This window comes from Populus trichocarpa, chromosome 3, assembly GCF_000002775.5.
Source record: "Populus trichocarpa isolate Nisqually-1 chromosome 3, P.trichocarpa_v4.1, whole genome shotgun sequence".
Classification (NCBI taxonomy): Eukaryota; Viridiplantae; Streptophyta; class Magnoliopsida; order Malpighiales; family Salicaceae; genus Populus; species Populus trichocarpa.
Genome location: NC_037287.2, coordinates 2014925 through 2031652, shown reverse-complemented (window position 1 = coordinate 2031652; position 16728 = coordinate 2014925). Strand labels below are relative to the sequence as shown.

General features: G+C 34.8%; 3 protein-coding genes across 3 annotated transcripts; 1 reads left to right on the top strand and 2 right to left on the bottom strand.

The window, feature by feature from the left end:
• Window positions 1-2089: 2089 nt before the first annotated feature.
• Window positions 2090-3207, bottom strand: LOC7461540 (elongation of fatty acids protein 3-like). The gene has a single exon (XM_002303121.4). The coding sequence runs from the start codon at window positions 3060-3062 to the stop codon at window positions 2238-2240; it is 825 nt and encodes a 274-aa protein (XP_002303157.2). The 5' UTR covers window positions 3063-3207; the 3' UTR covers window positions 2090-2237.
• A 535-nt stretch (window positions 3208-3742) lies between these two features.
• On the bottom strand, window positions 3743-8734 carry LOC7480773 (protein RETICULATA-RELATED 1, chloroplastic). The gene is made up of 8 exons (XM_002303120.4): window positions 8152-8734; window positions 6508-6672; window positions 6303-6395; window positions 6111-6226; window positions 5237-5335; window positions 4839-5141; window positions 4531-4695; window positions 3743-4353 (listed from the first exon to the last, which is right to left on the bottom strand). Exons 1-8 carry the CDS (start codon window positions 8509-8511, stop codon window positions 4065-4067), a joined length of 1590 nt encoding a protein of 529 aa, XP_002303156.4. The 5' UTR covers window positions 8512-8734; the 3' UTR covers window positions 3743-4064.
• A 2967-nt stretch (window positions 8735-11701) lies between these two features.
• LOC7480772 (RHOMBOID-like protein 10, chloroplastic) lies at window positions 11702-15016 on the top strand. Its single transcript, XM_002304034.4, has 9 exons — window positions 11702-12043; window positions 12602-12858; window positions 12985-13039; window positions 13125-13205; window positions 13292-13388; window positions 13471-13538; window positions 14073-14171; window positions 14391-14432; window positions 14514-15016. Exons 1-9 carry the CDS (start codon window positions 11921-11923, stop codon window positions 14667-14669), a joined length of 978 nt encoding a protein of 325 aa, XP_002304070.2. The 5' UTR covers window positions 11702-11920; the 3' UTR covers window positions 14670-15016.
• Window positions 15017-16728: the final 1712 nt, after the last annotated feature.

Here is a 16728-nt window from a genome sequence, read left to right as displayed (position 1 = left end):
TTAATTTTATTTAGATTTGATTAGATGAAAGCTGAATTGAATTAAATAGTTATATTTTAATTTTAATTTTAATTTTGAAACTTAAAAAATGAAGTTTATTAGAACTAATTATATTCATTATGTATTTTTTAAAAAAAAAAATATTCTTAAAATTAGGTTAGAAGCGAACCAAGCACAAGTGCTAAATTGCAAGGTGCAACTCCTCCTTCGAGAATACCAGCTGCATGCTCACTTTTGCATTTTGAATATATATTCAAAACGACACCGGTCTAGTCTTATCTTCTTAGGAGGTTTGTTTAATATCTAAAAATTGCTCAATAATAGTCGGACAAGTAGAGAATGCTGGAGTAAACCAGAAAAGTTTGGGTAGAATCGAATCTAAATATTAACTAGGTAAATGTCCTGTACTAAAAAGAGTAGTTATGAGCGTTGTAGATCATCCACATGGGGGTGGTGAGAGGAGGGCCCCAATTGGAAGAAAAAAAAACCCACAATCCCTTTGGGGTTATATAGTGATAAATAAATATAGTGATAATTTAATTCTTTATCGTCACAGTAAATAAAAGAGAAAATAAAATTTGTTTCTTCATCTTCAAAAATAAATGATATGATTTTAAATAAAATAAAAGGTGTTAATCAATGCCAGTTTTAACTAGATAAACTGCTCAAATAGTTTAAAATCAAATCAAACCCGAGCCAAGTTTTGGACCGAAAGGCCATCAAGTCAACCTGCTAAACCGGATTTTATAACCATGCAGAGCATCACCAATCATGGACTTAGAGTTACGATTAATGAAGGACAATCCAATGGCGCAATGCCTGCTAATCATTTCCAATGGTATCATAACCTGCGGATACCAGTGGTGGACGGTGCAATGGTTTTAAGTCTCAACGTCACTATGCGTATTCCATATGATTTGATGAAGACCGCCGTGGATTATTTATGTTACAGCATCTAGTCAGTGGTGGCGGCCAGTTATTCAACCTCCTATTTCTCAACTTAAGAATTGTTTGGCAGTGGGCTGGTTTGCAATGAATTCGATCTTTTTTAAAGCCTGCTGCTTACACAAGTTGCTCTTCATGAGAGGCTGCTTACAAATGCCCAAATGACTTGGTCGGATAGGTTTTAATTTTTAATATAAAATAACCAAATCAAAACAGATCGATTTGAACTGGTTTTGATTCAGTTTTATTTTTTGTATTTTTTTAAATTTTAATTTGATTATTTTTATAAATAAAAACCGAACCAAAAATAATCACCCCGATTATTTGATCCTTCCCTCTTTCCACCATCTAATCCTCTGCACCATCTCTCAAGCCCGTTGCGGCTAATATAGTGCACTGAGCTTCCTTATTGGCCAACATAGAGCGTCCCAGTAGACTTTGATTTCATGAAGTTTGCCTGCTAGAGATGCGGTTAAGGTTAAGGCCGATGGTTTTTTTCTTGCTGCTAGAGGAATGGTATCAGCTGGTGGCCTGATTCGAGATGATGCGGGCGTGTGGACGGGAGAATTTGCTTACAACATTGGCTGCTGTTCGTTCTCGTGACTCCATTTTGAGGTATCTGCATAGGTTGAGTTTAGCTTGTTCCTTGAAAGCCTTCCTCGTGTTCTGTATCATCTCCTGTTTTATATCATGAGCCTAATAATCACAAGAGTTTAAATTCCAGGACCATCAATGGAGTGCAAATCCTGAGCCCTGTCAGATACCCTAGAACTTGTGGTGCTCTTGGTTTGGCTTGCTTGGTTTCTTTCACCATCTATTTTCTTAAGAATTGCTAGCAGTTAACCCAGAAATATCTCATCCGAATCTATGAAAAATGACAGAAATATATCTCTTTCTCAAAGAATTATTTTTTCTAATTCCCTCCCCAATGTTTCTATCCTGTAATGTTAGTTATAACTTAAACATAGTAGGATTTCTCACATTCAACCTCCTAATTCTCAACTTGATAATCATAGAAGTAATGCAGCATTTCAAACTGCGTTTATCTTGTAAAAAAACATATTTTTTTATGCTTTTTCAAGCCAAGTTTGAACCGCATAGACAATAGCCTAATAAATCATACTCAACCATTGCAATTGCAATGTGAAAAGGAACAAAAATCAATACTCATCAGCATCATCCTCGTATAACCAAAAGACATTAACAAAAGGGAAGCTCACAATGAGATGGAATGGCAAAGAATTCAAATTAAAAGAAAAAGCAAAGGCAATCATGTATGATTAATAAGTAAATCATAGCCCTTTATCTTTATGAGCAGCTGCCTTTTTGTTGGCATAGCTCTTACCATGAAAATCAAGAAAAAGAGCCAAGAGTGAAGCATTGAAAACAGCATTGAAGCACCAACCCCAGATTCCTGAGCAACCTGATCCTGTAAAATGGTAGTACAGCATCAAGCCCGATATGGCAAAGCTAAAAACAAACTGCACAATCTGGCAATCAGTGACCAGTCTTTTCCACTTTGGCCTCACACCCATTGCACTCCACAGGTAGTAGTAGTACATTACCATATGTACCAAAGAATTGGTGATTAAGGCCACTGGAAACAATGACTGTGAAGTCATGAGCCACAAGTAGCACATGACCACCACCGTTGCGTGGTGGTAGACGTGGAGGAATGTCAGGCGTTGGATCGAATTGCTCAAGATGATCAAAAGGGTGTCGACAAATTCAAGAATCTTGGAGAGGTAGAATACGTAGGCCCAGAAAAAGAGAGGCCCAGATTGAGGGGTGTGGGGAGGGAAGCAAATGATGTGGTGGAAGTGAGGGCGGGCGGTGGGGGAGATGATGGAGAGGGTGCAGCCAAGGGCCATGATGAAGGAGAGAAGGAACAGGACGAAGCTGTGGAGGGCTGTGATTGGTTTGAGGATGTGAGGTCTTCGGAGGGAAGAAGGGAGAGGGATTCGGGAGAGAAGGAATGTGAGGAAGAGGTAGGCGGCAACTGTGAGGGCGAGGAACTGGTAGGAGGAGCCAAAGGTTTGGCCTGGGGTCCAGGAAAAGTGCAGGATTTTTGGGTGGTTCACTAGCCAGTACTGAAGGGTAGAGAGTATTGGATTCATCTTGAGGATTCTCACGCGCCGCCTGCAGTGTTGTGGATGGGCGACGGAGATGGGAATGGGAAGAGTCTAGGTTTGTGGAAGTGGATGGTGTGTGGTGGTTTCGTACAGAGGCTTATCTTTTAGATGTTGACAGGCAGGCTAGCCTCCTGTTTTGATGGAGATATTATTATTATTAATAAACTAACCACCTGTATTTAAAAAAAATGCCATACATATTTTTTTTTTTATTTATAGGTTTATATAAAGTTTAAATCTCGATAGAAAATCTAATTTAATTTAAAACTGGAATGAAATAGTATTTAATTTAATTCAGTTAAAAATCTAATCTAAATTCAAAATAATATTAGATTTAATTCAATTTAATCATTAGGATACATTTGTTGGAAAATTCAACACATGCCTATTAGTTTTCCAGTATACTAAAAAACCATTCGGAATTATAATTACGGTTGTTATTTAATATTTTTTATATTAAAATATATCAAAATAATACTTTTTTTTATTTTTAAAATCAGCGTATCTAAACGATTCAAAACATATAAAAAAATTAAATTTTTTAAAACACGAATTTACCCGTATTTCCAAACATACTCTAAATAACTGAATGCAAGAACAGCAATGATCAAACTCAAACTATATTTTAGTGATTGCATTTGAAGACTGCTAAAAGAAAAGGCCCAGAATCAAACTTCCAATTTATTGAAATCACCAGTGCAGACCTCCACAGCTTGGAAATGCTGTGTTACAAGTGTAAGCTGCGCCATCAAAAACAAAACAATGAGTACAGGAATCTATAACACATCCTCTCCCCCTAAAAATTAATCCTCGCAAAGGTTCTTATGCTGGTGTCATTTGGAAACACCTCTCTGTCTCTCTGCAGTGGCATATGGGAATCATGGTGAAACTTCTATTGGCTTATTTTTTACGGCCAAAACCATGCCCGAGTTTCTATTGCCTGAAGGGAGCAAAATTGGAAGGCAACAGTAATTCAATCAATCTACGTTAGGCTTCACTTGCAGACACCTTCTTCCGCACAACCCTCTTTCTACGGACCTTTGGCGCTGGTGATTCCCCGATAATGGAATCAGCATTGCCTTGCTTTATGCCAAGGAGCCCGAGCCCGGAAACTAGAGCTTTCTTAGAGATAAACCATTTAGAAGATGACTCGGTAGCATCCCCTGAAGACGACCTGTTGTAAGCCTTCAAAAGGTCATCTGACTGAACCAAAGGATCTGGCTCTAACCCTAGCCAAGCTAGCCTTGATGTCTCTCCTACTTGGGCATTTAAAATCCTGTGGCAGATGCAAAACAAAAGAAAATATCAGCAACTGAACGATTTCACATGTTTTATTGAGACATGTGCTATCAATACTATTTCAAAAGCATAGAAAATATATCACAATAAATCTCAAGAATCATGTAGAAAGGTATGAAAAATTCATGGCTTTTTTAAGCAGGAAGAAGCAAACCTCAAAGCTGTGCTGAAAACCAATGCCACTCCAATGACATCAAAATGATTGACCACTGCTCTATCAATTCCACATAATAGCTGGTATCTCAGGTTTGCATAAAGTCCAAGGAAAGCACCATAACCAAGAGCATAGGTACTCACGGGTGGGATTGTCACAGATAACCTGCCAAACAAGCAAAAAGAAAGCCCAGAGTCGTCATAATTAAACTGATTTACAGATAAGAGTCAGTTTAGCCGCAAAGAGTTGGTTCTTTTTCTATTCTTTACATTAAAAAGGTAAGGCTAAAGTTTTGAGGCATTGTTTACCTATCCTTTTTACGGGCCAAAAGATTTGTCAAGGAACCTTGCATTGCCCCAGCAGTTAATCCAACCATACATAACTCTGCAGCCTTATAGAAGAACGAGTGGATTCTCTTCTGCAAGTCAAATTCTCTAAGAGGGTAACTCTTTTCAAAGATATTGTTTGGAAGCTTCTGCAATGTATTTTGCAAATCAAACTGGAATGTGTTTCCATAAGAACGACAAGGAGCAAGCGACCAAACAACAAGGGCATTGCATGCTGTTACTGTTAGGACATTTATAAGAGCCAGATCCCATTCTTGTTTTATCCTGTAATCAGAATAAAGAAAATATTTATCAATTCAATACCAGATGACAAAATTAGCTGATCTTTGAATTCCAATACTAGAGTAAGAAACAAATACCTATCCTTGCGATTTTTCAACTCCCACCAAACAGAGCAACCAACTGTAGCAGCCTGCTCCAAAAGAAGCCTATATAAAAAGGCAGGGTCTGCAATCATCCTGTAAAACAGAAAATCAAATCTTTAAAAATCAGAAAACATGATGGCTATCTTCCCAACCACATGTTCAAAGGGTAATCTGATATACATATGGAAGGTAATATATTGAGGGAGTCATGCTTTATTCACACACACAAAGTATCAAATGGTGCGACAAATAAGAAAAGCAGATAAAAGATTGATGCAAAATTTCTTTTGGCATCAACAGTTAAGATAGAATGTTAATCCACCCATGCTTGACACTCCTATACTATGGCAAGACTGCACCAGCTTTGCAGAGCTTTAAGTTTTCAAGAAATGTTCTCTATCCAATAGAATACAAAGTTGCAGCCTCATGAAGGATGTATAGTATGACATCATTTACAAGAAAAAGCCTAAGCTTTGCAATAAATCAACACATGGCTCTGTACCAAACTTCTAATATATTGGGTAAAGGAATAATATATCTTAAGATGGAACAGAAACGAGTGCCTAGCAAATTGAACAGCAGAATCTGCAAACTTAGATTATGAAACAAACTATCAACATATGAAGCAGCCTGATTGGGTGAGATAAATATAGAGGAACGCAAAATTTATTGTTTACAACAAATTTTTAATATCAGATGTCCAGAATTTGCAGCCAGCCAAGTGACTGAAAAGTGTAGTGCTACTGCCCCCATCTCCCCATTGATCAAATGAAAAGGAAGAACTTGAAGCACCAAAAAGATTTATAAACTAAGCTGTACTGTTAGCAATGGTGAAAACAAGGTCAGGTGAGCACCATATCCAAGTTACCTGCCAATAAATGCCCTAGAAATTGCTTGCGGAAGTGCTCTGGATATAAACCTAGTAGTTGTTGGTCTGGCATTTATTGCTAGGAATTTTACCATTTGAGCTGAGCTGACCAAACCCTGGAAGCATTACTACAGTAAGTACTTAGCCACAGAGCAACCAGTCAAAAGAAAATAATAAGACAGGGTACTACACCATTTCATAAGCTTGTCGGAACCCAGCAGGCAAATCCATCATTGTTTTGTGCCACTCATTCAACACTGCATCAACAAATTTTCGATCGTAAAGCTGCCAATAGAAAAAAATGGAAATTAAGGTCACGTCAAAGCATTTGCACAGAAAATATTTGCATCATCATAAAAGATGTGTTAATAAGTAGTCTCTTTGATAGCATTCCAACCTCTTCAAGAAATATCCTTCTCCTAAATAATCCTCCCTCATCACCCTCATCACCATCGTCGAAGTCATCAAAGTAATCATCATCATCACCATCATCATCACCTCCATCACCGCCACCATGATTGATATGCTTTCCAATGTCTCCACCGCCTCCCCCAAGAGCAACCTGAAATTTTCAAAAAATGTAAGGACCTTGTCATAGACCCTTCAAACCTTGGCTGATGAATATTCTTAGAAGGCATATCCAAACCCAATTTGACCGGCACATGGATAATTACTGAGAGGTGAGTGATGCAATTCAGAGAAGTAAGCAAGCTTAATTTTTTTTCTACATGTTGTAGGACAAAGATTGCAAATCCAAAATAATAAGTCATTAAATAAAAAGCATATACAAGTACAAGTTTTGCCATTGTGCTCTTGGCATGACAAATAAAACATGCTCAATCTGAATTTCTCAGCATGTGCTATTAGTTTAAAAGGAAAATCAACAAAATTTCTTATAAATTTAGAAACCATTACAGGCACTTCACTGCTAAAAGCAAAACAGTCATGCAGGTAGGGAACGCAAGTGGAAATAAATTTACTGAGGGCCGCATGATGGTTCTGTTGTACTAAGGTTTGTCAAGTCCACCAAGTGAAGGGGATTATGCGTGATTGTGCCATGGACCATATTAACAGTACATGTTCTGACGTTAGCTTTATAAAATAAGGATCTAATGCTGTTGTGAGCCTGATCATGCATCATCTCAGTAATTGAGAATAACATGTCTTTTAGTCATTAAATCTTTTAAATTTCATAATTTCAGCAATCGGAGATTCAACATAACAATTGAAATTAGCATTACCAGAAACTCAAACATTTCTCTCTTAACTGGTTGATCTAGTTTCGTATTTCTAAAACAACAGTCAGACAACCTTTGACCCTCGTTACCTCATAAGAAAATACTCTAAATACCAAGCCCATCCCTTTGTTCATTGGTTACTCAAATAATCTTGAAACCACAAAATACAGCCCAGTCAACAGCTAGAGGCACTACTAGCAGGCCAATGCTTCTTCTTTTCTTTTCTTTTTTTCATTTCATTTACCTTCACGCATTGTCTAAACTCCAAAGAACTCTCCCTTAATATACCACTGAAAATGTACCATCTGCATGGTGAAATTCAGTGCTATACAGAATCACGTCCAGTGAAACTTCAGAGGAAGAAGCACAGAGGATCTTAAAGATTTATCACATTTATAAAGATTCAAAACAGTCCTCTGTATTTTAGAAAGAAAAAAAAAAGGCATGGAATTAAATAAAGACACTAGAATAACAACACTGTAAGATGTTTTTGAACCCATCTAATACTCCTAGAATATTTTTCTATAATGTACTGTCATTCACTAACACTTCCTCTCTACAAAACAATAGCCTTAGCCTTTGAATATAGCTATAACTTCCAACAAGATTTCAAATTTCTAGTATAAGATTTTGCCCCTTATTTTTCCCCTACTCTCCCATCCTCCCTCGCTCGAGTTACACCATATATAGCACTAAATCAACAATCTATGGCATCCTTGCTAACAGCTATTCTTGCCCCTATAGTTCAAAAGGTCCAAGGTGCTTAAGAAGAGCTAGTTTCCGCTAGGGAAAGAACAATATACCTCAGGAGTAGACTGGGATTGTTTCTGAGACATATCAAGTTTGCCTTTTTCCAAAGTAACAGCACCTAAGGAACCGAATTTTCCTTTCATAACCGGACCAAAGTCTCCCACGACGGGGGCAGGCGGGGCTGAAAAGCATCTCTCCAACGCAGCCACGGAATCTCCGCCACCATCAATCATCGGACAAGAAGAAGAAGAAGAAGAAGAAGAAGAAGAACACTTTAAGTCAAGATTACGATTACTACGAACCCTCCTCCGCAGGTGACATAACTGAGGAATCGGAAAGGTGGGTTTTAACGACAAGGTTGTTTTGGTGGTGGGAGTAGGGATTTGTGCTGTTTGTAACACAAAGTGAGGCATTGCTCTTCTTACTTTTTTTTATTCCTTGTTTGGATGATAGACAGTTCTTGTTCTTTTAGGGTTTGGTTTGGTTAGTTTAGGAGGAGGAGGAGGAGGAGGAGGTGGTGGTGGTGGACGGGTTTTGTTTCATTTCTCGACGGAGACGAAGGAAAGAGAGGAGGGAGGATGGGTGGGATTTTTTATGGGTGGGTGGATTGGTGGATGGATTGGATTAGCCAGCCAGTCGACTATCAGACCCCTTCAAGAACATTTAGGGACCCAAATGAATGGAATGATAGTTTGGAGACTCAATCGAGAGGAGGTTCATAGTTGAAGGACTTCTTTTGAGGTTTGTCTTTTTATCGTTATCATTGCAAGAAGGGATAAGCATAGCGTATTTGATGTAGTTGTAGTATATAATATTTTTAAAAAAAGTATTTTTTATTTAAAAGTATATTAAAAAAAAATTTAATTTTTTTTAAATATTAATATATGAAAATCATTGAAAAAAAAAAGTCTAAACACTACAAAAACTCACTCTCAAGCCTATTGATTGGTTGGTTAAAAATATTTTTTAAGATTAGATGTGAGTTTCTCATTGTAAGATGGGATATGCTAATGCTTGTTATTTATTTGCAAACATTTGCATCTAACTTGAAAATAGATTTTTAAGTTATTGAATTATTGAGGTAATTTAAAAATCAATGATCAACTGGGAAAAATTATTATTTATTAAAATTTTATTTATTTTTTTACTTGGTATTAATCTAGTTATATTTGACTAGATCAACAAGATTACATTTCCATCAATGTAATTTTACTAAATCAATGTTTTTTTTAATTTAAATTAAAACCTAATCTGGATTATGATTTGCCTAATAAAATTTAATAATCATGAACTAACCATTTGTTCACTTTTTGTGTTTGATAGTATTTAACTATTATTGAAGTTAGTGCGAGTATGGGTGATTATTTTCAGTTCAGTTTGGTTTTTATAAAAAAAAATATAACCAAACTAAATTTTTTTTTAAAAAAATCCAAACCGAACCGAAACCGGTTCAAACCAACCGGTTTCGGTTCGTTTTTTAAAACAAAAACCGGTTCAAACCTGTTTGGCTCAGTTTTTTCTGGTTTGACTCGGTTTTTTCTGGGTTTTTTTCGGTTTCGGTTCGGTTTTTTCGATTTCGGGTTTATAAAATCAAACCGGTTGGTTTTTTTCAAAATTCTAATCGGTTTTTCTCACGATTCGGTTTTTTCAGTTATTGTTTTTTGTTTTTCTGGGTTTAATCGGTTTTTTAGTTTTTTTTCTCACCAATAGTATTTAAAAGTTAGTGTGAGCACATGAAATTAATTAAAAAAAAAAAAACCCTATCTACCATAGAAAAATGCTTGAAAAGATCACTCTCTACAATACATTGTTCATATAGTCGTCATGTTTGCAGATATCTCTTATCACCTCAAACCAAGTTTTGGACATAAGAATTGTCACCATTGATTTAGAACCCAAACAATACTTAGTACATAAATCTTTATCATAAACAAAATATTCCTTTTGTGGATTGTTAGAGCTTTATACTATGGAAAGCAGTATGCTTGCTTTTAGGGTTTTTCTAGGGTATATTATAAAAGCTCTCGCTTGCAAGGAATTCATAGCCACAAAGATTATAGAATTTCATTAAGGGGCTCGAGAGATGTATAAAATTGAAGTTTTATGTTTAAAAACTTGAGAATAAAGTTCAAGTTTTATATGTCAAGAAGACATGATTTTATTCAATTTTAAATGCTTTTAAATGTTTCATAGGATATGGTGGAGAAATCATAATTTTCAGACCCGGCCCGGTCCGAGACCTGGATCTCGGGTTTTGACCGAGTCACTGAATCGCTCAGGTCAAATTTTTTTTAAAAAAATCAAAACGACGTCGTTTTAGTAAAAAACAAAAGTCAACGGGTCGCAACCGGGTTTTTAACCGGGTCTTGTCGAGTCACCGGGTCAGCTGGGTTACGCCGGGTTTTTCCTTCCCTTATTTTTTCTTCAACCCGACCCGGTTCCAGCTCCAGGTCAGTCGGGTCCCGGGTCGACCTGCCGGATCAAGCCGGGTTTCAAAACTAAGGGAGAAATACATTAGAAATATTGAGTGGCTAGAAATTGCATAAATGCACAAATATATAAAGCTACCCCCTTACTTTCAACAAGGTTATCATATTTTTCCACTAAGAAAAAAAAACACTAAAAAATCCTTAAGTTATATGCTAACATATATATAATCTAAAGTATCATAGTTGATTAATCTTTTCCCTCTTTTCTTTCTTATCAACTTGTGAAATTAATTATTAAAGTTTTCATAGTTGTCAAGGCAATGTTTTTTAGAAATTACCTGTTATTTGTTGATGCAATTTTATTTTTAGGGTTTTTATAGAAATCAATAAGAATTTTCCACCAAATTTCAAGAAATCTTACTCAATCTTTTATGAATTCGATACAAGAATGAAAGAGAGTGACAAATCCAGTTCATAAAATAAAAATAAATCATGTTGTTTTATGGGTTATTAGTTGTAATTTATATGAGGAACATCTCATTAAATTAAAAAAAAATATTTATCTTGTAATTTTTTAAATTATGAAGGCATGGTGTAATTAATATTAAATCATAAGATGTTAAATATTATTTTTTAAAAAAATAAATAAAAATAGAGCTGCACACATGAGCTTGGTTTGCTATACTCGCATGAGCCAAGTGTTGGGCTTGGCCTTTTGCTAATATTTTTTTTTTTTGACACTTTAAGATTTTTTTTTACTGGATTTACTTACTTCAACTTTGACATGGTTCTTAAATATTATTATAAATTTTTCTTTGAATTTTAATATTTTTTCCAATTACTATGTTTTTTATCTAAAATAATAGTAATAATAATAATAATAATAAATTATTTAAGAAAATTTAATTGAAATTATTTCTTTAAATATTTAAATAGATTTGAAATATGATTTTATCATATTCATGATTTTTTTTAATTTGTTTTTAGTTAAAAATATTGTGTTAGTAAAAATAAACTAGAGATATGTTAATAAAAAAATTTATTTTTATAATTTTTTAAAACAAATAATTTTTTTAATTTAATAAAAACACTAAATAATTTTTTTTACATTTGAAAGTATTTTTTATATTAAAAAAAAATTAATCCCGCAATCTGGAGCACACATGCAAACTAGAGATTGTTTGTTTAGAGTCAGATATTTTTTTACTAAACATCCTCCTTCAGGTGTTTTTTCAACTGGTATCTTTTATCCTAAAAGGCAAACCAAACACTGCCTAAGTAACGTGATCCAGTTGGATCAACCCAAGATTAGTCCACTGGCCAGAGAACAGAACATGTGGTTTTCTCCAAGAGCAAGAAGCAGCGAAGGAGGCAATCGGGAAAGAGATAGGGAATGATGGGGTCATCACTATCAGCTTCTCCGCAGCCGTTGTGGCGGGTCCCGATACAACCCTTGAATCTCATTACAACCGTCGCTTCTCTCCGCTTTGGCTTCCTTGTGCACTCCTCCTTCAAGGTACCCCCACCATGCCCCCTTCCTTCTCTCTCTTTTATGCATTCTAGCATCTGTTGTTTGTGGTTTAGACTTTGATGGGTGTCTAGTGAAATGTTATTCTTCCTGGCAAATTCTTGTACAACTTGTACTTAGTGAATTTGGGGTTAACTTTTTGAAGCACTCTTGTTCTGTGAATGATTGGGGAGCTTTTTTATGTTGATATAGACAGATTCTTCTTGGTAGAAAAAGACATGATCCATGCTCATCCTACACTACTACACATGTAACATTTATCACCATGCCTTTCTGGGTGATTGTTGCCTTGCCTGAGAGATTGTAACTTTCGCTTTTGATTTTGGTCAATTGAATATGGTTCAAGACTATGTCTTCCCTTTTGTTTTCTTTTACTTGGTCGAAGCTATACAAGTGCTGTGAAATCACAGGTTTCCTAAGCTGCAACAAAAATATTACTGTTGAACATTTTTGGGTACTCGCTTGTTTGTGAACTGGTATGCAAAACATAGCGGTCTTGTCGTTTCCAAAAGTTATTAATTCCATTTGATTTCTCGTTTTGAACAGAATATCTCTCATCTCTATCATGTTCCTAGATTGAAGGATGTGTGGCATGAAAAAGCCTCCCAGTTGCAGGGAATTGACGTTCTTCAATTTTCAAATGATGTCTTTGCATCCACATGTTCATCTTGCTTGTGCTTCTTCAATGGAGGAGGGGCTAGAAAGGGCTTTAGAAATGAGGGATCGCCAAACTTGGAGACATCCGGGAGAAGTTCATTTAATGGAAGACAATGGACTAATATTCTTCTCGCTATCAATATCTTGCAAGTATTATAACAATATGGACAAATAACATATTTTAATTTTCTTTATTGATCAAGCAACAGCTATTTAGCATTTATTTTTGTGCTCCCTCTCCTCTAATTTTTTTAGTTATGTCATGTGTGCAGAGTTTATTTTGCGCAAATTGCTACCCGAGGAAAGCTGTTGTTCTGGGGTGCTAAGGTTAGACAATTAAGAGTGATAATTTGGCATTGAAACTTCTTCTATGGGGGCTCTTTACCTGTGAGTTAATTTATAATTCACACAGGTTAACAGTCTTATTGACAAGGGACAATTTTGGAGGCTGGCCACTTCTTCTGTTCTGCATGCAAATATTGGGCACCTCATGGTCAATTCTACATCTTACGCCTTTGCATCTTATGCGCTGTTGCTGATTTTTCTTTATCTATCTGAAAAGAAATCTTTACTTTCCAGGTTAATTGCTATTCTTTGAATTCTGTTGGTCCTACCATTGAGAATCTTAGTGGCCCAAGAAGATTTATTGCAGTTTACCTCACCTCTGCAATTGCAAGTAACAGCTCATAAACTCACTGCAATATAAATGAAAATGCTTCCTCCCTAGTTTCCATGTTCAATTCTTTCATGAAAATCAGGTTCAGCAATGAGTTACTGGTTCTGCAGAGCACCTGCAGTCGGTGCCTCAGGAGCCATCTTTGGATTAGTAAGTCATCCTGAACTCTGTCCTATAAAAAACTACTGAATTTTTTACATGATCTACTTGATGGAGAAGAAAATATGATTGCACATGAGATTTTCGTTTCTTTTTCTTGGTGCCTGCATTTCTATCTTGAAAATTTATGCCTGCAATATGATATTATTATATTTCTCACTGTTAAGACTGGTCTTTACTCTGAAGTGGGAGCATTAACTGATGGTTCTAGGCTTGTAGAATATCATGGAAGTTTGCAGCTACAGAGAATTTTAAATCAAATCCAAAACCATCTTCATATCAATTTTGACTTGTTTTATCCATCCTTCCTCCCAATGAAGGAAGAAAAAGGAAAAGCATATAAAAAAGAAAAGAAACAGGAAAAAAAGAAGCCCTGGCAGACCTTGCCTTCTTAAATAAAAGAAATTACTGTCCTGTAGCTCTCAAATCTTAGATCCTTGAATCTATCATGTCGCCATTTACAGTCCCTTCAAGCTATTTATGTGCCTCACAACTTGCTATTCTGTATCTGTATGTTCGATTCAGGTTGGATCTCTTGCAGTGTTTGTCATAAGACACAGAAGAATGATCGGAGGTGGCAAAGAAGATCTACAGAACATAGCTAAAGTGATATTCCTCAATATGGTATGTGATCCAAAGTTCCTGAGAAACCAGAGGAGTTGCATAGCAATATAGTTCGAAACGCGTTCTTTACATCTCAAAATACTGAATAAAGTTCTCTGGTTTCATAGAAACTTTTATGTTTAAGTGAATTCAGATGTACGACCTGTTCTTGGTCCATCTATCATTTCAGTGTTGAGTCATTTTAATTCAAAACCGTCGTAACGTTTATCTTTTATGCAGATGATCGGTTTATTAACAAAAGGCATTGATAACTGGGGACATGTGAGTATAGCATTATTTCTGATGTTATATTTCTTATTATTTGCCCACCAACTATTTTCCATTTGATGTCGAAAAATTCAGCTGGGAGGCTTGCTTGGTGGAGTTGCCACATCTTGGTTTGTTGGACCTGCATGGCAGTATGGCCCCCAGTCGCATGATGGTCGAAGAGTTTTCGTAGACAAGGCACCAATCAGGTATCTGACCAACAGAAAGACAGAACCGAAGAACTTTGGTTAAATTGTTGATTTTGCTGTGGAGCTCCGGTGGACTGTAAATAAGAAAGGCCTTGTTCAATTGAATTGAATGCAAATTGGCTATGCCTTGCATTATGCTTTTTGTGCAGTGGCTTTAATTTTCTCTGGTGATAGAACTAGTTTTCTGGTGGGATACCATTAAAATCTTTAAAATAGATGAAAAACCAAATATGAAGAGCTGAAAGGGAAACTGGATTTCTAATTTTATTCAGAATATATATGTTCTTGCTTAGCAAAATCGCCAGAGTCTAGTCTCATGATTACAGTGCCTTTTTTGTATTTACAATACTCCCAACGTTATAATTAGTAATGTTGCAATTTAATTGATTATATTCTATCTAATTTATAATAGCTTGTTTGGAAGTGTGGTTGCGGTTGTTTTTCAAAGTGTTTTTCGTGTCGAAATGCATTAAAATGATGTTTTTTTTTTATTTTTTAAAAATTATTTTTTAGATCAGCGTATCAAAACAATCTAAAACACGTAAAAAAATTAATTTTTAATAAACAAAATTCAATTTTTTAGGAACGTGGTTCGCATCGTGTTCGTAGTTCCCAAATGGTGCTTTATCAAAGATCACATATCTTTTTTTAAATATACTAAAATAAAAAAAATCATAAAACCATTGAGAGTTTATTTTTTATATAGTAATTTTATCATATTGTAAATGATGTTTATATTATAATGCTACTGGGATTTATTAGTTTAATGTTTTTTCATGGTATTTTGTATGAAAATGTATGCAATTCATGATTTATTTAACAAAAAAATGGGTAGAATATAATGAAAGTGATGTCAATAAAACCAATATTCATGTCACAAATCTTAATATAATATGAGTATGAATTTCATGGTAAAGTGATGAATGTCATTAATCACATAAAATATTCGTGCGATTATTAATAAATCACAGGATATGCTAGATTACTTGGTATGAAAGATTTGGAGCAAAACTTGAAAGACAAAGAACGACAATGTCCAAGCCCTTGACATACCAAATTCTTCTCCTTTTTCGAATAAACTTAATTATAGATCTGCAATAAATCCAGTGTCCTGAATAATAATAATAATATTGTTATTAAATCCGGTTTAATTTGATGGATCAACTTTGTGATTCATTGACATTGCTCTTGATCGGATTAGATTTCAGGGGTGTTTGAGAGTATGATAACGGTTGTTTTTTAAAGTGTTTTTCACTTGAAAATACGTCAAAATAAAGTTTTTTTATTTTTTAAAAATTATTTTTAACATCAGCACATCAAAAAAATCTGAAAACATTAAAAAAATATTAATTTAAATCAAATATAAAAATAAAAATAAAATTTAATTTTTTTAAAAAATACTTTTGAAACACAAACAAACAAGGCCTTCAAAGTAAATCGGGTTGGAAAGCCCCCTTTGTTTTTAAGTGTTTCTAAATTATTTTGATATGTTGATATCAAAAATGATTTTAAAAAAATATTATTTCAACGTATTTTCAAGTAAAAAATATATTAAAATGCAATCACTATTACAATATCAAATTAGCTTGAATTAACCTGACATAACTTAATCTACTTGATAACACAACCTATAATTTGATTTAAAAAATAATAATTAAAACAAATAATATTGTTTTATATTAATTCAAGTTGATGCTTCCAACCCATTACTCGAGCTGAGCCAAGTTTAACATGTTTGCCTGTGAAATCCCAAATGCTTCCTAAAACTTTTGATCGGTAAAGAGGGTATGTCTCCATGAAAAATTGGCAACGGAGAAATTTACAATTTATGTTCTGTCATTTAGCATTTTATCTGTGTCTGGATTTCAAAAACTCATTAGCAAGGATCTATGAATAATACACAGAAAGGATTTGGATCCTGCAATGGCGTGTGTAGCTATAACGGTCAGAAAAATTCAAAATTTTGAAAACAAGAAGGGCAATTGTTTTATTTTAATCCTATTTTTGCATATATAACTACGGTCCTATTTGTTTTTGCGTTTCAAAAGTGTTTTTTTAAAAAATTAAAACTTTAAATTAATATTTTTTTGTGTTTTTAGATA